The sequence below is a fragment of the Pongo pygmaeus genome, chromosome 8, assembly GCF_028885625.2.
Source record: "Pongo pygmaeus isolate AG05252 chromosome 8, NHGRI_mPonPyg2-v2.0_pri, whole genome shotgun sequence".
NCBI lineage: Eukaryota > Metazoa > Chordata > Mammalia > Primates > Hominidae > Pongo > Pongo pygmaeus.
The window spans coordinates 62,016,610-62,042,945 of record NC_072381.2 but is presented as its reverse complement, the minus strand read 5'-3'; the positions used below and the strand labels follow the sequence as shown (position 1 = coordinate 62,042,945).

At 45.7% G+C, this 26,336-nt stretch overlaps 1 protein-coding gene across 2 annotated transcripts in view; it reads left to right on the top strand.

Moving 5' to 3' along the window:
- Positions 1 to 26,336, top strand: part of SH2D4B (SH2 domain containing 4B) — a 108,528-nt gene that overhangs the window by 44,403 nt on the left and 37,789 nt on the right. For both annotated transcript variants that reach the window (XM_054435837.1, XM_054435838.1), the window contains exons 4-5: positions 7,118 to 7,265; positions 22,081 to 22,297. In XM_054435837.1, the coding sequence (XP_054291812.1) occupies positions 7,118 to 7,265; positions 22,081 to 22,297 (365 nt within the window). The remainder of the gene's footprint in view (positions 1 to 7,117; positions 7,266 to 22,080; positions 22,298 to 26,336) is intronic.

Genomic DNA, 26,336 nt, shown 5'->3' with positions numbered 1-26,336 from the left:
TAAAATCCATATGTTGAAGTCCTAATCCCCGGGACCTCAGAATGTAACTATATTTGGAGATAAGGTCTTTACACAGGTAATGAAGTTAAAATGAGATCGAGTGGGTTAGACCCTACTCCAGTATGACTGCTGTCCTTATAAAAACGGAGATTTGGACACAGACGGGCACACACTCAGAGGGAAGGCTGTGAGTGACACAGCAAGAAGGCAGCCAGTCAAGGAGAAGGGCCTCAGCACGAAGCCAACCCTCCCACACCTTGACTTTGGATTGCAGCCTCCATGATTGAGGAAACAAAGTTCTGTCATTTAAGCCTCCTCAATCTGTGGTACTTCGTTATGGCGGCCTGAGCAAATTGATACACTCCTTATCTGCACAAGGAAGTGGCAGCAGGCAGTTGATGTCCCTCTGGCTCTGACAGGCCTTGACTGTATTCTCCCTGACACCTGCTCCTGCCTAGAAGACCCCAGTGGGTCAAGGGTGGGTCCTTTGGTATACTTCAATAGATCAACAAGCAGATAAAAGGAGATAACTGCATTTTTACTCCTTCGTTTTAAAAATGACAAGACTTTTTTTCCTTCTGACCTGACATAGACTGGGGACTGTTCTCCAATTCAATGATTAATTTTTTAATGCTAAAAGTAGACAAAATTCCGACTTCCTTATGACCTACTCTCTTAAGAGTTGGGAATTAAGGGCTAAAGAAGGTAAGTGACTTCTTCTAATTGTTCACCAAATACTTTTTCATCTGTTTTTTTCCAGGCTACCACCTCCCTCCCTCTGGCCAGAAGAAGAGGGAAAGCTGAAAGGGAAACATTGGGGTGTTGGGGTATCAGGCAGAGTGAAGGGAGCAGAAGGGAAACGGGGAGATTAAGGTCTGAACTCTGAATGGTGGGACCTGCAGCCAGGGTTGCCCCTAGGGTGTACAGAGTTGGCAAATATTTCTTTGTGCAGTCTTTGTTTATATTAAAAATCCGAGTCACATAAAATCAGCCTTTTAGCACTATTCTGGTGATCCAATCTCATGTGATCCTGTGCTAAAAATACTGTGCTGGCAAAAGGGGTTCATCTGGTTGCTAGGCTACCCTTCTGGAACCAGGACCCCCGCACTGGGGCCCAGGATGACTTCATAAATAGGAATCCTGGAGTTCCTTGGGACATCTGCTCAATCCCTTGATGAGGGATATGGTCAGAGAGCACACTGAAGGAAAGAAACAGGGAGTCGGGCTCACGTAGAACCTATTCTGGGCCTGAGGCACCTTACCTGGACAACGCCACCTGCCCTTAACCATTTCTGGGGGGCTATTTCTGGCCACTCCTGAGGGGAGACTTGAGGAGGAAATTTACAAGAGGGTGCTTTAAAGCATGGGTTTCTGTGAAGCATGGGGCTCAGGCCAGGGGCCCGGCTTGCTGCAGGCAGTCTTGCCTGCAGCCTGCTCCCCTCCAATTCCTGGAATGCTGGGGATGATACCACCCAGGAAGGACAGAGGAGAAGACACTGAATAATCTCAGAGGAAGGGCCTCTAGATACTTACATCTGAGGGTCCTGCAACATGGCTGGTTCCTCCTACGATTGCCCTAGAGCAAAGTCCTCCTCTCAATGAAGCCTGGAGCATGCTCTCTGAGTTTCCTATTCAGATATTTCCTGCTCTCTTGAATATGAATAGTCAGGGAACATCAGACAGCCGAGGAAAACCTTTCACACGTATGACAGGCACCAAATCAAACAAACTTAAAAAAACCACACTCGCACACTTAGGAAACAGACCTAAATCAGAGTACGTGGGAAGAAAAAGCCCTAAAATCCTCAGAGAAATGAGTTATTGCATTCATAAAACAAGTGCAAGATGCAATGAAGAGAAAAGAACAACCAAAGAATAAGAATGAGAGCTTGGAAAATACACATGTGATAGCAGAAATAAAAAACTCAGTAGAAGGTTTGGAAGATAAAGTCGATGAAATCAACCAGGAAGTAGAAGAAAAAAGACAACAGATGGAGCCGGGCGCGGTGGCTCACGCCTGTAATCCCAGCACTTTAGGAGGCTGAGGCGGGCGGATCACCTGAGGTCCGGAGTTCAAGACCAGCCTGGCCAACATGGTGAAACCCCATCTCCACTAAAAATACAAAAATTAGCCAGGTGTGGTGGCATGCGGGCCTGTAATTCCAGCTACTTGGGAGGCTAAGGCATGAGAATTGCTTGAACCTGGGAGGTAGAGGTTACAGTGAGCCAAAATCATGCCACTGCACTCCAGCCTGGGCGACAGTGAGACTCTGTCTCAAAAAAATAAAAAAGACAGATGGAAAGCAAGAGAGGAAAATGATAAGGCAGTTAGAAGATCAACTCAAGAAGACCATTATTTGACAAATAGGAGCTCTATAAGGAAAAACAAGAAATTAGAAGAGAAGAAATTATCAAAGAAATGCTAAGCAAAGATGTATTAGACTGGAAAGATAAGAAACTACAGACTGAAAGTACCCCCAAGTGCCCAACACAAGCAATGCAAGAAAATCCACACCAAGGCACATCATATTAACAAGTTCAGAACATTGGTGTTAAAGAGACTCCAGCGGCTTCCAGAGAGAAAAATAAATGCCTTGTGCAGAAGAATGAGAATCAGAGTGGTAGTTCTGGATGACAGAAGACAAGGAAGTCTTTAACATTCTGCAGGAAAATGATTTTTAATCAAATTCTGTGCTTAGCTAAATTGGCAGTTACATGTAAATGTGGCATATAGACATTTTCAGACAAGACTCAAACTGTCTCTATGCATTCTTAGCTGAGAAGTGTTAAATGCTGCTGCAAAATGGCGGAGTGGTCAAGAAAGAAACAGGGGCTCCAACTCAAGGAAGGCTGAGAGGTGTGTCATTAGTGGGTGGATGGAGAGGAGGCTTAGGTGGTAACCAGTGCAGACGGGGGAAGAAAAGATGGCACCCAGGGTAGTGTGTCCTTTGGAAAAAGATAACTTTTGTATTGTTTGTTATAAGAGAAAGCACTTGGTTAAACACAGAGAATGATTTACTACATCTGGGAAAACTTTGGGAAAATTCAATATTCAGCTTCGAGATGTATTAACCCAGGAAAAACCAGAAAAAAATGACTGGAAAGAAAAGGCTTCCATACCTATCATATTTTACTGAATTTAAGTTACCTTTAATAGCAAAACATATCATTATTTAAGAGGAAAAATGTGTTGCTTATTAAAAAGCAAGCTGTAAGTTGTAAAACATCCAAATTTCAGAGATGTTACAAGGTTAAAAAAATGTACTTTTTGGAACTGATGAAAATAGCACCCTATTTGGCTTTGCAGAAAACTATTTTGATGCTGATTATTGACTTAACTACAGATTATGAGGCAAATTTATTGCGAGGCTGAGGAGAGAAAAAGTATGGAGAATGGATGTTCACCTGTGGGAAATATAAGTGCTAAATATGCATGTGCCAAAAAAGAAAGGCAAGATTTAACATCTAGATTGATAACTTGATAAATCAAGGATTAGCAGCATTAATCAGACATATGGACGTAGCCAAACAAAGGAACAGCTAACATAGTTGAAAATGGTGGCCTCCAGGCATTGGTTTAAGGTTGGTTGGATTGGGTTCTGGTGAAGTTATTTAGAGACAGCTGATTTTCATTAGGAGCCTGTGGTTCATAATGCATGTTTAACACATACATGTTACTTTGATGTAAACAAAGGTAGAAGAAAATACACACAGACATAACTTTTTTTAGAGCTCAGGAGTGGGACAGAAATGGGAAATTTAGGGACCCCAAATCTCTCTCTTTAAGAGACTTTATCCAGATTTAAGGTTAAGACATAATCACACCCTGCTTCACTGGCTTTCAGGAAGACAACAGACACCTCTCCCTGTGTCTTCCTTCCCTCTTCCTCCAAAATGAAAGTACACCTAAGGATGGCACAGACGCCTCTTTTTCTTTTTTTTTTTTTTTTTGAGACGGAGAGTCGCCCAGGCTAGAGTGCAATTGACAGGTGACAGCGTGCTGGCAGTCCTCACAGCCCTCGCTCGCTCTGGGCGCCTCCTCTGCCTGGGCTCCCACTTTGGCGGCACTTGAGGAGCCCTTCAGGCCACCGCTGCACTGTGGGAGCCCCTTTCTGGGCTGACCAAGGCCGGAGCTGGCTCCCTCACCCTGCAGGGAGGTGTGGAGGGAGAGGCGCGAGCGGGAACCGGGGCTGCGCGGGGTGCTTGCGGGCCAGCTGGAGTTCCAGGTGGGCGTGGGCTTGGCGGGCCCCCCACCGGCCCGGGCAGTGATGGGCTTAGCACCTGGGCCAGCAGCTGCTGTGCTCAATTTCTCGCTGGGCCTTACCTGCCTTCCTGTGGGGCAGGGCTTGGGACCTGCAGCCCGCCATGCCTGAGCCTCCCCACCCTCCGTGGGCTCATGTGCGGCCCAGCCTCCCTGACGAGCGCCGCCCCCTGCTCCACGCGCCCAGTCCCATCGACCACCCAAGGGCTTAGGAGGGTGGGCGCAGGGCGCTGGACTGGCAGGCAGCTCCACCTGCAGCACCGATGCGCGATCCACTGGGTGAAGCCAGCTGGGCTCCTGAGGCTGGTGGGGACGTGGAGAACCTTTATGTCTAGCTGGGGGATTGTAAATACACCAATCGGCACTCTGAATCTAGCTCAAGGTTTGTAAACATACCAATCAGCACCCTGTGTCTAGCTCAGGGTTTGTGAATGCACCAATCGACACCCTGTATTTAGCTACTCTGGTGGGGCCTTACAGAACCTTTGTGTCCACACTCTGTATCTAGCTAATCTGGTGGGGATGTGGAGAACCTTTGTGTCTAGCTCAGGGATTGTAAAGGCACCCCTGTCAAAACAGACCACTCAGCTCTACCAATCAGCAGGATGTGGGTGGGGCCAGATAAGAGAATAAAAGCAGGCTGACCCCAGCCACCAGTGGCAACCTGCTGGGGTCCCCTTCCATACTGTGGAGGCTTTGTTCTTTTGCTCTTTGCAATAAATCCTGCTGATGCTCACCCTTTGGGTCCATACTGCCTTTATGAGCTGTAACACTCACCGTGAAGGTCTGCAGCTTCACTCCTGAAGCCAGTGACACCATGAGCCCACTGGGAGGAACGAACAACTCCAGACGCGCTGCCTTAAGAGCTGTAACACTCACCGGGAAGGTCCGCAGCTTCACTCTTGAGTCAGCGAGACCACGAACCCTACCAGAAAGAACAAACTCCAAACACATCCGAACATTAGAAGGAACAAACTCCGGACACGCTGCCTTTAAGAACTGTAACACTCACTGCGAGGGTCCGCAGCTTCATTCTGGAAGTCAGTGAGACCAAGAACCCACCAATTCCGGACACACAATGGTGTGACTCAGCTCACTGCAACCTCCACCTCCCGGTTCAAGCGATTCTCGTACTTCAGCCTCCTGAGTAGCTCAGATTACAGGTGCATGCCACCATGCCTGACTAATTTTTGTATTTTTTAGTAGAGACGGGGTTTCACTATGTTGGCCAGCTGGTCTCAAACTCCTGACCTCAGGTGATCCACCCGCCTTGGCCTCCCAAAGTGCTGGGATTACAGGTGTGAGCCACTGCGCCCGACCAGGATGGCACAGAGTCCTCTTACCTCTGCAGTGAAATGTGGAGTTTACACATTGTTCCACATATTTCCTTTTTCTTTCTTTCTTTTTTTTTTTTTAGACACCCAGTCTGGAGTGTAGTGGTGCAATCTCGGCTCACTGCAACCTCTGCCTCCTGGGTTCAAGCCATTCTCGTGCCTCCTGAGTAACACTTGTTTTTTTTTTTTCTTTCTTTCTTTCTTTGAGACAGAGTTTTGCTCTTGTTGCCCAGGCTGGAGTGCAATGGCGCCATCTCAGCTCACTGCAACCTCCTCCTCCCGGTTCAAGCGATTCTCTTGCCTCAGCCTCCCTAGTAGCTGGGATTACAAGCATGCGCCACCATGCTGGGCTAATTTTGTATTTTTAGTAGAGATGGGGTTTCTCCATGTTGGTCAAGCTGGTCTCGAACTTCTGACCTCAGGTGATCCGCCTGCCTCGGCCTCCCAAAGTGCTGGGATTACAGGCGTGAGCCACCGTGCCCAGCCTTTTTTTTCCTTAACTTTTCTTTTAGATTCCAGAGGCGCTTGTTACAAGGGTATATTGTGTGATGCTGAAGTATGGGTTAAGATTGAACCCGTGACCAGGTAGTGAGCATAGTACCCAATAGGCACTTTTTCAGTCATTCCTCCTCTCCCTTTCTCCCACTTGCAGTAATCCCCAGTGTCTGTCATTGCCGTCTTTATATCCATGAGTACCCAGTGTTTAGCTTCCACTTATAAGTGAGAACATGCAGTGTTTGGTTTTCTGTTTCTGTGTTAGTTCACTTACTGTAATGGCCTCCAGATGCATCTATGTTACTGCAGAGGACGTGACTTCATTCTGTTTTACGGCTGTGTAGTTTTCTGTGGCATTCCACCTGTTTCGACCCATTTTCTCCTCACCACCACCTTGTCAGTTAAGTTAGGTGGCACGATCACCACCACTTTATTACTAAAACACCGGGGTTCCATCCAGGTCCTGCTGCTTGCAGCACAGAAAGTCAATCACCTAGATGATGAGTATTGCCAAGGAAGAAGGCTTTAATCAGGTGCTGCAGCGGAGGAGATGGGAGCTCAGCCTCAAATCCATCTCCACCTCCCTAACTGACTAAAACTAGGGGTTTGTGTAGCAGGTAAGAAATGTAACAATGTGTAAGAAAACAGAAACTAGGGAGGAGTTAGGAAGCAATCATCTCATTGAGGGGTCAGGCATCTCATAGTCTGGTTGTGGTGATCTGGTGAGTTTCAGTAATTTGATACTTTTTGAGAGGCCTGAGGGATCCTTTCCTGAGGAAGCAATTCAAATAAAACAAATAAAAGTTTTAAGCTTTAAGACCAGAAGGGGTAATTTATGTGTTTATCCAAAAACAACTGTCTATGGGACTACTGGGTAATTTCAATTTCATACATGTAGGGACTGAGGCTGGAGAGGCCGCTGCTGCACTCTCAGCCCCATCCACTGCAGAATCCCAGAGGTATTTCTTTCTCGTTTCTCTGAAGTGTTGTGGTCATCTCGTGTTGTTCTGTCCCCATGACATTTCAGAGGAAAGAGGAAGAGGAGAGGAAGCAAGGAGAAGAGCAGATTCGCCTTCAGGAAGAGCAGAGGGCGAAGGAGCTCTACTGGACCCTGAAGCAGGCTCAGCTGCATTGCCAAGCCAGTGAGAAAGAGGAGCGAGAGTGGGAAGAACAGTGTGAGTAGAGCTTGTGCCTCAGGCAGGGAGACCGATCCTGCCTCCCCACCCACCTTCTCCCACTGCTGATTTGCTCATTTGTCATTTCCATTCACTCACTCACTCCATCAGCCTTTACTCGGACACGGCCACGTGCTCAGTCCTGCTAAGAATTTAGAGGGTAAGTTAGGCTTCATCCTTGAAGAGCTTACCTTCCTGTTGGGGATATGTCTTTTTCCTTTTCTTTCTTTTTTGTTCTTTTTGAGACAGAGTCTTGCTCTGTCGCCTAGGCTGGAGTGCAATGGTGCGATCTCGGCTCACTGCAACTTCCGTCTCCCAGGTTCAAGTGATTCTCCTGCCTCAGCCTCCTGAGTAGCTGGGATTACAGGCGCCCGCCACCACGCCCAGCTGATTTTCGTATTTTTAGTAGAGACGGGGTTTCACCAGGTTGGCGAGGCTTGTCTCAAACTCCTGACCTCAGGTGACCCACCCGACTCGGCCTCCCAAAGTGCTGGGATTACAGGCGTGAGCCACACTCCCTGCCGGGGATATTTCTTGTATTAAAAAAAATAAAAGCCTAGCCTGGGCAATATAGTGAGACCCTGTCTCTACAAAAAAATAAGAAGTATTAGCTGGGATTGGTGGTTTGCATGTGCCTGTAGTCCCAGCTACTCGGGAGGCTGAGGTGGGAGGATCGCTTGAGCCCAGGAGGTTGAGGCTGCAGTGAGCCATGATTGTGCCACAGCACTGCAGCCTGGGTAAGAGAGTGAGACCTTGTCTCATATTTTACCTTTACTAAGTTGCCAATAATTTCCTGGCTCTGTGCTAAGCCCTAGGGATCCAGGGATGAGGAATCACGGTCCTCATCCTGTAGAAACTCATCAACAAGAGCAGCAGACAGATACATAGACTAACGGCTTGGAGGGAGGATGTAGCACATACAACATGGTTGTCCTGTTGGGTCTCCAGAAGAGGTGTCATGAAGTGAGGCTTGCTGGTGACACAGGAATAAGCAAGTCAAAAAGGCTGGGAAGGGCACTGTAGGTGGAGGCTCCAGCATGGGCAAAGGCTTGGTGACAAAGGAACACGGCATGCCTGGGAAGTGTGGGGTGGTGAGAGTTTGGGGAGTGTCAGGTTGGCGAGAAGCTAGGTGGGGAAGGGAAGGTGGAACTAAGTTTGGAGGGCGGTGCCTCCCTATGTGCCTGGGATTTGTTTTATTTGGGTATGGTAAGACATGCAGGCTCAGAAATGACACTTGTAAAGGAAGACGTTTTTACTCACAGGTCCCTAGAGACAGGAGGCACGGCAGGCCATGCAGGGCCACATGGGGAAGCCCCAGGGTGGGTCAGGAGGCAGAGGGAGTGGGGGAAAACATGGGCAAGAGTGTTTATTGTGATTTCCTTGGGAAAGGTAAGGAGAGGCAGGCTAGGCAGGCTTAGGATTGGCCAGTGTAAATAACTAAAGTGAGCTCTTGGGTGTAGGGGCTGTCTCTAGTTTTGCATCATCTGGCAGTGGGGTGATTAAGGCAGGGAGACAGTGGCTCAGAGTGTGAAAGCCCAACAAGGGAGGTAGTTGTGGGATGGGCTTCCGATTGAATGGTTTGCATATGAAGGTGCACTTGCAGGCAAGCCCTTTACTGTCCCTACAAATTGGCTATTCCTGGGAGGGGCAACCTCTCCAGAATCAGAAAGGCCTCAGATGTCAAAAAATCAGAAAATACAGAAAATGAAAAGGCATGATTAATACACGTGGACAGTGGGAAACTTTCAAAGGCGAGTGACAAGATCTGGTAGGGTTTTGGGAAGAGAGCAAGGAGGAGGCTGTTGTGATGGTACCCTTGACTGATGATTGCAACTGGGGCCAAATGGGGAGAGCAGAGATGTGAGGTGTCTTCTACTGGCCAGCCTTCTGGTCCTCAGCATGTCTTAATCTTATGCCAGATTCATTAAATAGACTTGAAAATGGAGATACAACTTACATACCATAAAATTTAGCCTTTTAAAGTGTACAATTTAGTGCTTTTTAGTGTACTCAAAAAGTTGTGCAATCATTGCCACTAATTCCAGAATATTTCTGTCACTTCAAAAAGAAACTCTGTACCGATTAGCAGTTACTCCTTCCCCCACCATATCCCTGGAAGTTACTCATCAATTTCTGTCTCTAGATTTGCCTATGATGGACATGATACAACGTGAATGGACCTTGAAAACCTTGTGCTAAGCGAAGTCAGACACCAAAAGCCACATAATGTTTTGGTGTCTGACTTCGCTTAGCACAATGTTTTCAAGGTCCATTCATGTTGTAGCAGGTATCATTCCTTCCTTCCATTTTATGATTGAATAATATTCTAATGTATGCATATACAACATTGTTGTTTGTCCACTTAACAGTTGATGAACATTTGGGTTGTTTTCACTTTTTGGCTATTTTGAATAATGTTGCTATGAACATTTATGTACAAGTTTTTGTGTGAACATATATTTTCAATTCTCTTGAATATTACCTATATACCTAGGAGTGGAATTTCTGGGTCATATGGTATCTTAGTCTTCTATTTCTATAACTGAATATCTGAGACTGAGTGACTTACAAAGAAAATAAATCTATTTCCTATAGTTCTGGAGGCTGAGAAGTCTGAGGTTGAGGGGCTGCGTCTGGTAAGGGCCTTCTTGCTAGTGGCAACTCTTCAGAGTCCTGAGGCAGTGGAAGGCATCACATGGAGATGGAAGGTACACTAAGAGCCAAACTGGCTTTTTTTTTTTTTGAGTTGGAGTCTTGCTGTGTTGCCCAGGCTGGAGTGCAGTGGCTTGATCTCAGCTCACTGCAACCTCTCCCTCCCAGGCTCAAGTGATTCTCCTGCCTCCCTAGTAGCTGGGATTATAGGTGCGTGCCACCACACCCAGTTAATTTATGTAATTTTAGTAGAGACAGGGTTTCATCATGTTCGTCAGGCTGGTCTGGAACTCCTGACCTCAGGGGATCCACCTGCCTTGGCCTTCCAAAGTGCTGGGATTACAGGTGTGAGCCACCATGCCCGGCCCAAACTGGCTTTTATACAGGCCTGCTCTCTTGATAGCTAACCAACTCCCATGATAACCCATTAACCCATTAATACATTAATCCATGAAAGGATTAATCCATTCTTGAAGGCACAGTCCTCATGATCCAATCATCTCTTAAAGGTCTCACCTCTTAACTGCCACACTGTTTTCCAAAGTGATCGCACCATTTTATATCCTTACCAGCAATGTATGAGGGATCTAATTCCTTGACATCCTTGCCAACACTTGTAATTTTTTGTGTTTTTTATTATAAAAGCCTTTCTAGTGTGTGTGAAGTGACATCTCATCGTGGTTTTGATTTGCATTTTCCTAGTGACTAATGATGTTGAACATTTTATAAATGTGCTTTATGGCTGTTTATATATCATCTTTGGAGAAATGTCTATTCCAATTCTTTACCCATTTTTGAATTTTTGTTGTTGAGTTGCCAGAGTTCACTATATATTTTGGATATTAATTTCTTATCAGAGATATGGTTTGCAGATATTTTCTGCTATTCTTTGGGGTTGTCTTTTCACTTTCTTGATAGTCCTTTGAAGCACAAAAAATTTTAATTTTGATGAAGTTCAATTTATCCATTTTTTTGGTTGTTTATGATTTGTGTCTTATCTAAGAAACCATTGCCTAATCCAAGGAAGGTCACACTGGCTTACACCTATCTTTGTTCTAAGAGATTTATAGGTTTAGCCCTTACATTTAGGTCTTTGATCCATTTTGATTTAATTTTTATGTGAGGTAGGGTTCCTACTTAATTCTTTTTCATATGGCCATCCAAGTTGTCCAAGCACCACTTGTTGAAAAGACTATTCTTTCTCCATTGGATGGTATTGGAACTCTTGTTGAAAATCAATTCACCAAAAATATGTCTGTTTCTGTAACTGTCTCTCTCTCTCTTTTTTTTTTTTTTTGAGACGGAGTCTCACTCTGTCACCCAGGCTGGAATATAGTGGTGTGATCTCAGCTTACTGCAAGCTCTGCGCCACGGGCTCAAATGTCTATCCTCCCACTTCAGCCTCCTGAGTAGCTGGACCACAGGCGTGTACCACCACACCTGTTTTTTTTTTTGTTTTTGTTTTTTGTATTTCTATTAGAGACAAGGTCTTGCCATGTTGCCCAATCTGGTCTCGAACTCCTGAGCTCAAGTGATCTGCCTGCTTTGGCCTCCTTAAGCGCTGGGATTACAGGCGTCAGCCACCATGCCTGGCCTGTTTCTGTACTCTCAATCCTGTTCCATTGATTTATATGTCTGTTTCTTATGCCAGTACAACATAGTCTTGATTACTGTAGCTTTGTTGTACATTTTGAAATTGGGCAGTATGAGACCTCCATGTTTGTTCTTCTTTTTCAGGATTATTTTGGTTATTCTGAGTCCTTTGTATTTCCATTTCCATTTTAGAATCAGCTTGTCAGTTGTTGCAATAAAGGTAGCTGGAATTTTGATAGTGATTACATGAAATTTGTAGATCAATTTGGAGAATATTGCTGTCTTAACAATATTTAGTCTTCCAATTCATGATCACAGAATGTCTTTCCATTTATCTAAGTCTTTAAAAATCTCTTTCAATAATATTTTGTAGTTTTCAGTGTAGAAGCCTTGCCCTTGTTTTGCTAAGTTTATTCCTAATGGCGTATTATTTCTGATGCTATTGTAAATAGAATAGTTTTCTTAGTTTCATTTTTGGATTGTTTATTGCTAGTGCATAGAAATGCAATTGACTTTTGTATATTGATCTTGTATCCTGTAACCTTACTAACCTTGTTTATTAGCTGGAATGTATCTTTTTGTGTATTCCTTATGATTTTCTGCATACAAGATAATTTCATGTGCAGATAGAGATAGTTTTACTTCTTCCTTTCCAGTTTGGATTCCTTCTATTTTGTTTTCTTACCTAATTGCTCTGGCTAGAACTTCCAATACTATGTTGAATGGAAGTGGCAAAAGGCATCCCTCTCTTGTTTCTCATCTTAGAGGTAAATTTTTAGTCTTTCACTATTTTGTTTTGTTTTGTTTTTTGAGACAAGGTCTCACTTTGTCACTCAGGCTGGAGTGCAGTGGCATTATCTCAGCTCACTGCAGCCTCAACTGCCTAGGTTCAAGTGACCTTCCTACCTCAGTCTCCTGAGTAGCTGGGACTACAGATGCACACCACCACATCTGGCTAATTTTTATATATTTTTTTTAGCGACGGGGTTTTGCCATGTTGCCCAGGCTGGTCTTAAGACTCCTGAGCTCAAGAAGTCTGTCCACCTCGATCTCCCAAAGTTCTGGGATTACAGATGTTAGCCACCATTTAATATGATGTTAGCTGTGGGTTTTCATACATAACCTTGGGTTCAGGAAGTTTCGTGCTTTCTTAGATTGTTGGGTGTTTTTATGATGAAAGGGTGTTGGATTTTATCAAATGCTTGTTTTGCATCTGTTGAGATGATCATATGTTTTTTGTTCTTTATTAACATGGTGGATTCCATGGCTGAGTTTCATATACTGAGCTAGTCTCACATTCCTGGGATAAATCCCACTTCTTTATAGCACATAATCCTGTTTATATGTTGCTAAATTCCATTTGCTACTATTTTGTTGAGGATTTTGCATCTGTATTCATAGGAAATATTGATCTGCAGTTTTATTTTCTTTGATGTTTTTGTCTGGTTGTGGTGTCAGGGTAATACTAGCCTCAAAGCACAAGTTGGAAAGTGTTCATTCCTCTTCTATTTCTCAGGATGAATTTGTAAAGAGGAATTAATTTTTCTTGAAATATTTAGTATAACTCACTAGTGAAGACATCTAGTCCTCGGGTTTCTTTATGGGAATTTTTTTTTATTACGAATTTAGTCTCTTCACTTGCAATGAACCTTTTTCTCTTGAATAAATGCTCCCTGAATTCCTATAAGCCTTTGGTTAATTTCTAACAATCTGAGAAAGTTGGTTCTGAGGATTTTCCAGTGTTTTCATTGTTTTATGGAAGAGAGGATTTTCAGAGGTCCTTAATTCACCTTTTCCACTGATACCTTTTTAAGCCGACATATAATTAATTTGGTGCCAGTCCTAAAACACCCAGAACTTCTGGGGCAAATTTGGGGCCATAACTGGGCAGTTGGGAAGGTGGATGGGTGGAAATTATTTAATTTTGTGTTGAATCTTTTTTTATTCCAAGTGACCTAGCATGTAATCAAATGCTGGAAAAGGAATAAACCAAACAGAATCTTAAAAAAAAAATTAAAAAATTTAAAATTTAATTTTTATTTTGTACAATTTTTGCACAAAATGTGTAAAAAAATGAGGCAGTTGCAATTTTTAAGACACCAGTGTTCCTTCTGCTTCTCAGCATTGATGTCTCAATCAGATTTTCCTAGGTCTCTTGGGCCCTGGCAGACTGAGAGCTGTGTGCCCAGGCCCAGAGCAGAGATTATCCTGTATGCAGTGCCTCAGAGTAGCAATGCCAGCACAGTGCAGTGCAAGCCTCATCTCTCAACCAGGTCTTCTGTTTCTCTCTCTTAGGGACTTACTGTTGTATTTACAAAAGAGCTTCAAAACTGGGCTGTCTTTGCTCTCCAAGCTCCCTTATGGCTGCTGTTTTCACATATGTTTATGCTGAAGCCCACTGGGTACAAGAAGGTGTGAGCAGCTGGCCCGGGTGAGGAGAGTGAGGGGGCCCATGGTCCCTGGCCCCCTGAATCGTCCCCGCATCCTGTGGCTTCAGGGACTCCTCTGTGAAACCCTTTGGGCTGTGTGTAATATATTTTCAACACTGTTGCCCTGGCCTAGTGGCTGCCTTTAGCTTGAGATTTTTTTTTCTATTAAGGAAAGTTCCCTTCCTACCTGAGTGACCGCTGCACTCAGAAGCTCTTTGAATCAATGAAAGCTTAAGAGATTGTGCTATTCAGATAGGGTCGAATCTCAGGCTCACTCCAGCAGTGTAAGCAGGGGACAGACTCCTCTGTCCTCTCCTCCTGGAGCACCAGAGTGGCTAGTCCACCGAATTCTTCAATCCCTCCTTAATAGCGTGTTCAGGGAGTAGTCCTATCATTGGTTTGTGGGAGATGGAAAATGATTGGTTCCCTCTATTTGGAACGAGAATGGAATCACATTATGGAATGCATGTGTATGCAGTTGAAATTACAGTGGAATTTTGCGTTTAAGTCTCCATTCCTTGTTACTTGGGTATTGGTGTGTCCTTGGACTGGGGAGGGAAATGTGGGTGGGGTCTGTTTGTATTCAGGACCATGCCTCCTTTTCTCTGTTGACCACTTCCAGCCTTGGGACCTGGGTTTCACTGTTACCATTTACTTCTTCCTTTCAGAGTTAAAATTATACAAATGCAACATTGTGGTCAAAGCTCTTTTTTTTTATCTGGGGCACGCTCCTAGGCGATGCCTCAGGGGCATATGCTCAGGAGAGAATGTTCCCCTTGCTCATTGATAACGTTTGGGCAGCTGCTGTTGAACTATTTCATGCCCATTCACATATGGGTTGGAGTTGTTTTAAGAATTGCCAAATACTGCTAAACACTGTGCCCTCACTAAATTCATCTGAATGCCCCGAACCCTGAAAGTTCACAAAGCCTTAGGACATTCATTGCTCATGAGCCGAGAACAGCCTCATAGCAGAGCATTGGCATTTCTATTGTACTGATAAGGAATCTCAGGCTCAGACTTAATAGGGAGGTCGAAGCATCAGGCGCAAATGAAGGCTTTTCTTTTTCCTTACTCTTGGCCTAGTGTTCTGGCCTGCAGGTTAGGTACCTCCAAAAGCAGCCTGTAGGAGGGATGTCTTTGGTCACTGGCCTCACAGGCCTCCAGCGGTCCATGCACAGGTAGTTCCTCATGGGTTCCGTCCTGTGGAGTTACTGCTGGGCATTCCAAGGACTGCCGAGGGATGCCTGAGGTTGCGGGAACACTAAGCAGACATTACACTCTATAACAAGTTTGTTTGAAATAACAGAATAAAGGCAGATGGAGGCTCTATCTTTACTGAAGTTCAGTGCTGGTGGTAGCTCAACATTGATCTTACTCGCAGAACTTTTCCCCACAATGCTTCCTCCTGCCGCTTGGGGGAGATGCTTGTCATCTGCACCCAGTAAGACTGAGGAGCAACAGTATAGGCTTGGCCTTCGGTGTCCTTGGGTTCTGCATGTGCAGATTCACTCAACTTCTGACAGAAAATATTTGGAAAAAAACAGTAAAAATAACAACATAACAATAAAAATAAAAATACAGTATAGCAACTATTTACATAGCATTCATATTGTATTAAGTATGAGAAGTAATCTAGAGCTGATTTAAAGTATATGGGAGGGTGTGCATAGGCTATACGCAATCCCTACACCATTTTATAAAAGGAGCTTGAGCATTCGCAGATTTTGGTATTCATGAGAGATGGGGAGTGGAGGAGGGGTTTCCTTGAACCAATCCCCTGAGGATGCCGAGGGACAACTGTACATCAATTGAGCTCCTACTGTATGCCAACCATTGTATTAGACATATTTCCTCCCCTCAAAAATCTCAGCCTGGAAAAAGTGGCTTACATGCCCGAGTTACAGTTCAATAGGTAAGTGTGCCAACATAGGTTTGTATAAAATACATGGGGAGGCTGGGCACAATGACTCATGCCTGTAATGCCAGGGCTTTGGGAGGCTGAGGCAGGTGGATCCCTTGAGGTCAGGAGTTCGAGACCAGCCTGGCCAACATGGTGAAACTCCATCTCTACTAAAAATACAAAAATTAGCCAGGCATGGCAATGTGCACCTGTAATCCCAGCTACTCAGGAGGCTGAGGCAGGAGAATCTCTTGAACCCGGGAGGTGGAGGTTGCAGTGAGCTGAGATCGCACCATTGCACTCCAGCCTGAGCAACAGAGCAAGACTCCATCTCAAAAATAAATAAAATAAAATAAAATACACCAGGAGAGAGTGAATCCCTTTCAGAAGGGAGAGCATTTGGAAAGGCCCTGCAGAGGAAATGGCATTTGGTTCAGGGAAAATGGGTGGGCGAAGAAGGTGGGACAGGGTGTCATAGCAGAGGGAACTCTGCTGAGCAAAGCAAGATTATTGTGTGCGTAGGTCATGGCACACGTTGCAGTGTGGTGGCATCCTGGGGTTCTGGTGATGAAAAATGAGGCTTGAAAGATAAGATGAGAAAGAGTTAAAAAAACATTCATTTAAATTCAGGATGAAAGAGGAGGCAGGTGGAAAGGGGAGGCAGAGCAAAGATCTGACAAAAAATTGTGAACCATTACAAAGTTGTCTCCCGAGGCTACTGCAGTGTGTGGGAAGGAGCACTGGACTGGGAGTCCTGTCCTAGCTCTGCCCACTTACTAGTGTGACCTTGAGCAAGCTCTTGCTCAGTTGCTCAGTTTCCACGTTTGTATAATGGGGTTAATCATGTTGAGCTGAGGCCTGTTGGGAGGGTGAAATGAGAGAGAGGAAGTAACAGTGCTTTCTAAGTTGTAAAGGTCTGTGTTCATGAAGTGCTCTTCTTTTTTAGCTACACAATGGGATGGAAAGTTAAGAGCAGGGCTGGTTTCTCATTAGGGACGGAGAATGGAAATCGACTGGCCCAGGAGCTGCTTGATTGCTCATTAATGTACTGTGTGGCAACTGAAAATGGGAAAGCCTCTGAAAAACAGAAAAGAAGTGATCATTCAAGCCCTGTGGTTTCAGTTCCTCATCTTAGCCTTTCTTAAAGAATGATGAGTTAAACTCCAGAGCCTGTCATTCACATCCAACAAAACCATTCTGCACTCAATTGATTTAATATGAAAGATATAGTGGGCCATTAATCTATGGGGGAGCAGCAGTTTTTGATAAAACACCCAAATTAAATTCTCCAAGTTAGAAAAAAGGGAAATTATCCCATTTAGTATCACTTGAATACTGTTAGTTATTCAGTTCAACAGAGAATTCAGTCAGTTATTCAGCAGAGCTCTGGCTTCTGAGACTCTCTGAATACATCAGGCACAGAAATTCATTTCATAGTTTTTCAACTGTGAACTTGTAGGAGTGTGGAGTTAGATAACATCTAGTTGCCCAGAGATTCAGAGATGAGCTAGCCTGACTTGAGAAATGATATTATTTGTAAAAACTGGACATTTATCATTGCTGCTGTTACTAGGTTAGAAATGTAAGCAGGACTTTGGAGTCGTCAGAGGGACTTGTGTTTACCTGTGGCTCCTTGACCTGTGTCATTCTGGTTGTGGCCTTTAACCAACAATCTGCACACTGGTTGTCTCACTTCTTGCCAGGTTGTTGACAGAGCGGAGTGGGAAACGTGGCCTCAGGCCCAGGTCGGGGTCCAGTGATGTGGGTTCCATTCCCTTTCCTCTTAAAAAGGAGTGTGCACCAGAGTCGGGGTCAGTGATACTAAAATGCTGTAGGCTTGAGACAGGTGGAGCCGGAAGGGGCTTGTGGGGGTAGAGTCTGGGCTGGGAGTGGAGTGAGCATAGCAGAATTTTGGGCTGGGAGCACAGCTGAAGGAGAAGACAGAAGAAGGGCTTTCTCTATCCCTTGATGGGATGGGACATCGTGCAGTTTCTCCTTGGACAAACTGGCTTGAAGCTCTCCTTAAACTCTAGGTGCCACATATTTTTGGTATTATAACTCAGAATAATGCTAGCCTGAGCTCCCATGTGGCCGATTAGCGTCCTACTTAGGGTCCTCTCTTGAATTAGCTCAGGAATCCCTGGGGGCTTTATGGTTCCCGAAGCTGAGTCATTACAACATTCACATGGGTGTGAAGTGCTCTGGACTTAAGGAACTCCTGCAGTGGCTCCTGGAGGCCACAGGGGGTCACTGTTGGCAGCCATCAGGCGTTGCCCGCAGGGTTCAGGACCACGAGGGTGGTTGGCTGCCGACCTCAGAAGCCTTGGATAAGGGTTGAGAGAGCCCTTTCCCTTGGCCCAAGTTTAGCTGTTGTCGAACTTTGCTTACCTCATCTTGAGTGCCAAACCCATTCTTCCACCAAGGGACCATGGCTCCAGCAGGCCGAGTCACAAAAGGCCTGTGTGATACCCTTCAGCATCTCGGCTGCCTGTTTTCCCTCCCCAGGGGTCAGAGGCTTTTCCTGCTCACACTTGGTTTTTCCATTCTCTGACAAGAGCCCCTGACTCCACACATCTCCTCTGCTCCCACATCACTTCCCCACCTCCATTCAGGGATGGACCCTTTCTAAAGATGCCATTTCAGCTTCTTTATCTCACAGCAAACACGACAATAACATATAATATTTAATAAACCTAGCCCATGCCAGGGCTTTCCAAGCCCGCCATGTACTGTCCCGTTTACATCTCAAAGCAACCCAGTCAGACCCCCACTTTATGGACAAGGAAAGAAGGTGTAGCTAAGGTAATTCAGGTTGCCCAAGATCACACGGAGCAGAATTTAAACACATCCACTTTCACATACAATTAAAATCTTTACTGATGCCTTTCCCCATATTTTAGGATTATTCATTAATTTTCAGGGACATTGTTCTGTTCACCCAAGGGATTAGTACAAATTAATGTTGCTTTGAAGCATGGAGTTTCTCTGCAGGATGTAACCGGATCATCTGAATTCTACAGGACACTGAGCTTTTTCTGTCTGGGCAGGGGAGTAGGGTGGGCCTGAGATTTCTGAGCTGACCCAGTTGGTCTGAGTTGGTAAACACAGCTGCACAGAGGCAGGTTTGTAGCTTGGTGGGAGCGTGGTGGAGCTACAGTGCAAAGTGGGGTGTGTGTGTGTGTGTGTGTGTGTGTGTGTGTGTGTGTGCTGGGGAAGGAGCCCACTGAGCTGAGAAAGTAAGGAAAGTAGGCAGGGCACTTCTCAGGGCCTTACCTGGCAGGCCAAGGTGTTTGTATTTTATTCTGTGTGCAGTGGGAGCCACTGAAGGCTTTTGAGGAAGAGAATGGTAAGATTAGAGCTGGGCTTTAGGAGAATGGGTTTAGTCTTTGTGTGACAAATGGCTCAAGGCCCTACCTGTCTGAATTCCAAAAACCCGGCTCCCTAGTCTGCATACAGTTTCCTTCTGCAACCTGCCTGCCTGTCTGTCACTGAATGTCACTGTCTCTCAGGGGCTGTAATCTTCCAAAAGTCATGGTGCTTGTATGGCACGAGCTTCTAGTTTTTAGTTTGCAGTCAAATGTCTGCAAAGCCCATCCCGGGGCATCCTGACCTTGTTGGAGCCTTTCGTTACAATACAAGGCTGGTGTCATGGTGTTCTTAGGGTCTGGAACTTACAGACCTCGCTTTTGAGTTTTAGAGGCCGCAACATACAGATGTCTTCTCAGGGCCACTTGGCAGACACAAGGCCCTTCCTTGAGGAACACAAAAAGATGGAAGGCCAGAGAGAGGGGTGTCTTGGAGTCTTGTAACATAAGGAGTGACAAACCACTGAAACCTTGGTTTTCTCTCTGGAATGGCCTCTTCCCTTTTCTTTCTCTGGAAAACTCTTATTGATCTTCCCACACCCAGTCAAATTATTTCCTGTGATGGCTGCTGGCTCCCTAGCAGAATGCGAGGCTGCTGCCCCTAAGCTCTGACAATACTTTATTGGTCTCTTTTTTAAATGATGCTCACTACTTTCTTCATTATGCTAGAGATATTTGTTGGTCTTATTTTCTCAGCTTGCCCGTGAGTGCCTTGAAAGAAGGATTTGCTTCACTATTATCTCTGTATCCAACTCAGGGCCTAGTGCAGTGCTAAATACTTAATTGAGTTCAATCAGTCATACAAAAATATGTATCGCCTGCCAACCGTGTTCTTGGCACTAGAATACAGCAATGAATAGACCAAAGCAAACTCTCCACCTGCCCTCGTGGAGTTCATAGCCTAGTGGATATTCTGTATGGGACACCCATGGGGGCACTTCCATAAATACCTTCTGAGGGATAGACTTCATGCTGCCTTCGTCAGATCTGGGAGATGTTCTGTTCCCAGAAAGGGTTCTTTGACAACTTGTGAAGTAGAAATGCTTTCTTTGAGGAACAGGGCTACTGACCTTTATCCTGCAAATACTAACAGTGCAGTTCTTGGTAGGTGCCTGCTATGCATGTCTTGAGTGGCACTGGAGTAGAAACAGACTAAGATTTTACTCTGAGAAGAGAAGGTGACTCACTGGGGCTGGGGCATTAGCCTGGTGCAATTAGAAGAACAAGGCCAGCAAGAGGTTTTTTTTTGCAAAATAGTTGGATTTTAGAGGCAGATAGGGGCCTGCCAAGATGCAATGAGACTACAAAATAATTGGTTTTAATTCCAGAATTTGCCTCTAATGGGTTTTGTTCCCTTTCCGGCATTTTCCAGGTCCCAGATCTCCCTTTTGAGATTTAAAAGCACAGATATCTTTTCAAGGCCACTTGGCTGAGACAGGGCCCTTCCTTGAGGAGCACAAAAAGATGGAAGAGGTCGTGCATGGTGGTTCACTCTTATCACCCCAGTACTTTGGAGAGGCTGAGGTGGGAGGATTGCTTTAGCACAAGAGTTCAAGACCAGGCTGGGCAACATAGTGAAGCCCTGTCTCTACAAAAAATTTAAAAACTTAGATGGGCATGGTGGCACACACCTGTAGTCTCAGCTACTCAGGAGGCTGAGGTGGGAGGATTGCTTGAGCCTAGGAGGTCGAGGTTGCAGTGAGCTGTGATCACACCACTGCACTCCAGCCTGGGTGACAGAGTGAGACCTTATCTCAAAAAAATGAATATATACACATCTATTAATATATGTGTATGTGAAGACAGACAGCTAGAGAGCGGGGTGTCTTGGAGTCTTGTAAGCTGTTAGAATTAGCAAAAGATCCTCTTCCCCCTCCCTGTCCATACACTCACCTACCAGCTCTCAAGGTCATGGGAAACCAAGAAAGGGCTCCAGAACTGAGACACTAGTGTTTCCAACAACTCATCTTGTGGTAGCAGGAAGGATGGTTCCTGGCCTGGTCCATTAACCCAGTTGGGCAAATTGCTGTCCTTCCTTGAGCCTCAGTTTCCACATGAATAACATGAGGAGGTTGGGCCAGATGGTCTTTTAATGCTCCTTTGTTTTTTAGTAGGAAAGAGCTCTGGTGTCAGATACACAGGGTTTTAAATCAAAAGTAGCTGCTTGAGTGGTGGGGCCATGGGGTGGAAAGAACTGTGTGGGTTTTACAGCCAGGCACACCTGGGTTTCTGTCCAGGCTCTGCTCCTTATTAGCTGATTTACTTTGGGCAAGTTACTTAACCTCTCAGAGGCTGGTTTCCTCACCCCTAAGGCAGAAATAGTGATGTTCCCTGCTTGGGTGGTTGGGGGAAGTCCTTTAGTGAGATAATGCAGGGAAGGCACCAAGCCCAGGGCTTGGCACTGTCAATGTGGGTGACGGTGGTGGTGTCTGGAAGTGCTGGCCACCTTGACAGGTGAGCTGAGTGGGCAGAGGATTTGAGGAGCTGCTCTGAGCAGGCCACTTCCAGGAAGAAATACATAGGGAGATGGAAATTTCCACCCCAAGGTGGCTTGGCCATTCTGGAATGGCGTCACAGGAACAACCAGACAACCCTAAACTGTCTGGGTATCTTTACCTCTGTAGGGACAGGCTTGCCCTAGGGCTGCTGCTAGGGCTGGGTGGGGCCTGCTCTGTCATTCTGGGTTCTGAGCTTCCTTGCAGCCAGGTGAATCCTGAGGTTCCTGGACTATTAGGTTGGTGCAAAAGTCATCGCGATTTTTTGCCACTACATTGCAATTACTTTTGCACCAACCGAATATTTCCTGTCCCAGCTGGCGCAGTGCACCGCCTGGGCTGCGGATCTGGGCTAACGCGCTGTCTTCCTCTTTCCAGTGCGCCGGTCCAAGGCGGCTGATGAGGAGAGGAGCCGCGGAGCCCAGCGCGCCCGGGACGAGTACCGACGCCACTCGCTCCGTGCTATCCAGAAGGGCACGGTCGCCGGCCTCAGCTCCATGTTCCAGGAGCTTGGCCAGAGCCATGAGCAGGAGGCAAGACTCTATCACCACCTCCCTGGCCCGGGTCCGCCGCAGCCCCTCGCCCTGCCTGTCAGGTGGGTCGAGGCTCCGCGTTGGTGTGGCTGGGGTAAGGGCCTTGGATTAGGGCATGGGACACCGGGGTCCCAGTTCCGGTTCTGCCCCAGATTTGCTGTGTAGTTTGGGGCTAGCATTTCCCCTCTGGACCTCAGCCCTAGTCTAGGGTAGGAGAGGGAGGAGAAATGTGGGAGTTGGAGATTTGTAATAACTTTGGAGTTCTGGGAGCTTTGACCTTTTTAAGGTCAAGGGTTCCTTTGAGAATCGGAAGAAAGCTGTGTACCTTCTTCCCCCTCAAATATGCATATATAAAGATCTAGAATGTTTGCATATAATTTGAGACTCTAAGGGCACCAAGCTAAGAACTTGTAATGAGTCAAGTTCTTGTCAGATGGGTAAAGCATGGCCGGGCAGGACACCAGGGCTTGCTGCCTCTCAGAGCCCCAGGCAAGCCAGTTTTTCTCCAACTGGAATAGTAGGTTTCCAGTTTAGCATGGTTGGTTGCAGGCGGGTCCTCACACACATTTGTGTCCCCTGAGGGTTTGTTTGGCAAGGGCACTTAGGTGACTGTCCGAAATTGCCAGGACCAAAGGTTAGGAGGTTGGAGGGAGCCTCTCTTCTTTCTACCTGCCCCCACCTTAGGCCACCCCAAGGTTTGGCCTCTCTCCTCTTGGGTGCCCCCCTTCCCTCATCATTGTTGAACGACCACTGTCCCCAGGAGGGCCAGAGGCTGGGTGGTGAGCACCTGCCGGCTCCTTTAACGTCAGGTAATCTGCAGAAGAGTCCAGTCACCCCCAGATAATGAAGGGGTGTCTGAGTTTTGCTTTGCCTCTGCCTGCAGTCTAGGGACAGTTGATGATGTCTTCATTTCTTCCCCTCCCCCTTCCCACCCTTTCCTTTCTTGTCAAGTATAAGATTCCCAAATCAGAAGGTTTAAAAAGGTATACTGAGAAATGGCTGACTCCCTCTCTCCCTCCGTCTACTCCATTCCCCCTTCTTCCAGAGGTCACTACTGTTCTTAGTTTTTTTTTTTTCTTTTTTGAGACAGAGTCTTGCTCTATCCTCTAGGCTGGAGTGTGGTGGCGTGATCTCAGCCCACTGCAAGCTCCGCCTCCCAGGTTCACTCCATTCTCCTGCCTCAGCCTCCCAAGTAGCTGGGACTATAGGTGCCCGCCACCACACCTGGCTAATTTTTTGTATTTTTAGTAGAGATGGGGTTTCACTATGTTAGCCAGGATGGTCTTGATCTCCTGACCTTGTGATCCGCCCACCTCGGCCTCCCAAAGTGCTGGGATTACAGGCGTGAGCCACTGCGTCCGGCTCTGTTCTTAGTTTTTTATGTATCCACTCACTTCGTTTTTGCAATTACCATCATGAAAGGCCTTATTCCTCCCCCCCCCTTTTTTTTTTTGTAGAAAAGTTTGCATTTTATACATGGGATTCTGCACTTTGATTGCTTTCCCCTCATTTAACTAGTTTTTAGAAGGCTTTTCATATCAATTCTTATATTATCTATTTAGGTTTTTTACAAGTGCATAGTATTCTATACAATGTGCTGTAAATGATCTTTTTATTGTGTTGTCTTTTCCTTATTGATTTCTAATAACTCCTTACATATTAGGGAAGAGGATTCTTTTGTCTGTGATAAATGTTTTTTCTCAGTTTGGCACTTATTTTTTGATTTTTGTGATGAAATTTTTTGTCATGCAGGAATTCTTGATTGTTAAAAGGTCAAATTTTCTTTTATATCTTTTTTTTTTTTTGAGACGGAGTCTCACTCTGTCTCCCAGGCTGAAGTGCAATGGCACCGTCTTGGGTCACTCACTGCAACCTCCGCCTCCCAGGTTCAAGTGATTCTCCTGCCTCAGCCTCCCGAGTAGCTGGGATTATGGGTGCATGCCACCACACCTGGCTAATTTTTGTATTTTTAGTAGAGACAGGGTTTCACCATATTGGTCAGGCTGGTCTTGAACTGCTGACCTCAGGTGATCCACCTGCCTCGGCCTCCCAAAGTCCTGGGATTACAGGCGTGAGCCACCACACCCGACCTCTTTTATATTTTCTAAATTTGGGGGCTTAGTTAGAAAAGCCATCTCGTCATCTATGCTTTTTAAAAGAAACCTAGAATTTGTCCCTCAGGTCCATTTCACGGAGTTAACATGGACCGTGGTGCAACCTGGCTCTGGGCTGGCTGTGTGCAGCCAATAGGGGAGCAGTGGCCTCACTCCAGAGGGAGCCTCAAAGGGGCCAAGCAGCTGTGCACACAGGGCAGCAGGCCCAGGCAGTGAGAGGGCCCTCCTACCAGCTTCTCTCCTGAAGCCGCCCCATGGGACGGGTGCCCATGGCCTCACTGCTGTCACCTCTGTGGCGCCTGTCAGCACATCTCATCTGTTTGTGCTAAGGGCAGATGCATGCTGCTGATGGGAGGAGAGGTTCAGATTCAGGAGTGAGGCTTTGGGCCAAGTGGCCTCCTGGAATACACATCTAGTATTTATACTCTTTTTTTTTTTTTTTAGTTTTGAGTATTTATTATCCTTATTTTAATAAAACTTATTTAATTGTACATTTATTAGATTTAACTTTTTTTTTAAAAAATTTGAGACTGAGTCTTGCTCTGTCGCCCAGGCTGGAGTGCAGTGGTGGTCCGATCCTGGCTTACTGCAACCCCTGCCTCCCAGGTTCAAGTGATTCTCCTGCCTCAACCTCCCAAGTAGCTGGGATTACAGGCGCACGCCACTACACCTGGCTAATTTTTTGTATTTTTAGTAGAGATAGGTTTTCACCATGTTGGCCAGGCTGGTCTTGAACTCCTGACCTCAGATGATCCGCCCACCTTGGCCTCCCAGAGTGCTGGGATTACAGCCATGAGTCACTGTGCCTGGTCTATTACATTTAACTTTTAATGATGCCTGTGTTTAACAACTGGCTTAGAAAATTCCTGAAAATTTAACAGTCAGCTCTTGTGGACCAGTATACAAGCTGCTCACATATCTTTTTACCCAGGCCTTACTCTTTACTGCTGGTATGACTTTGGCTAGTAATTTCAGTGCCAGTATCTATACTAAGGAAATTATCTGCAAATTGGAAAAAGCGCAAAGATGATTATCATAGCATTATTAATAATGGCAAAAAGTCAGAAGCAATGTAATTGTTTACAGTGAATTTTGGTTAAGTCAATTCACTGGAATGTTTTCTGAAAATAAAAGTGACTCCTTTGAAGGGTTTATAACAAGGGAAAATGCCGTAGATTAGCTGAAAAAGAAAAAAGAAGTGAAAACTATCTAATTTATATAGAATGATCAAAATTTTAAGGTATATAAATGTAGCATTTATATTCTGGGGGAGTCAGATTCCCTGCTTAGAAACTCTCTGCTTAGAAACGAATTCAAATCGACTGCTTAGAAACAGAGGGACAAGAGTGAGTGGATTTATTTTTTGCTGTTATATATAACTTCCTATTGCCTTCTAAGGAAAGCAAGTCCTAGAAACTAGAGGAGTTTTTCCCCACCGAGCACAGCTATTTTTTGGGGGATGCAAATGTGGAGGAAGAGGCTGGGTGAAGCAGGCTGCCCTGCACTGCTTAATGAAGAAAAAAGACATCTGAGGTTACTGAGAAGGAAGAGTGAGGAGTAGACCAGGCCAGACTGGTCTCGGCCTCCCAAAGTGCTGGGGTTACAGGCGTGAGCCACCGCTCTCGGCCCAGATGCTGTATTTTTGTGCCATGATTTCATGCACCGTGGTGTTACTGCATTGTACTTCACCACACAGTTGTGGGTGCCTGTCACGTGTCGTGTGCTGCCAGCTCTTACTATGCTTTCAGTGTAGCCTGAGTGCAGTGGGGTCTCATGTGTCCCAGTCTATGTATGCATCTGGGAACCGCAGTTCAGACACGAAAGCAATGACGATCTTGGCTCACCTGTGAGAAAACTTTAAAACCTATCTACTCCCTCGTCTAAACTCTTCCGGTGCCCCTCCTCCTCCCGCCCTCCGTGCCTTCAGTCCCTCACCCATTCCATCCATAGTTACCAACGTGTGGTTTTGTTTCCTTCCGCCTCCGTT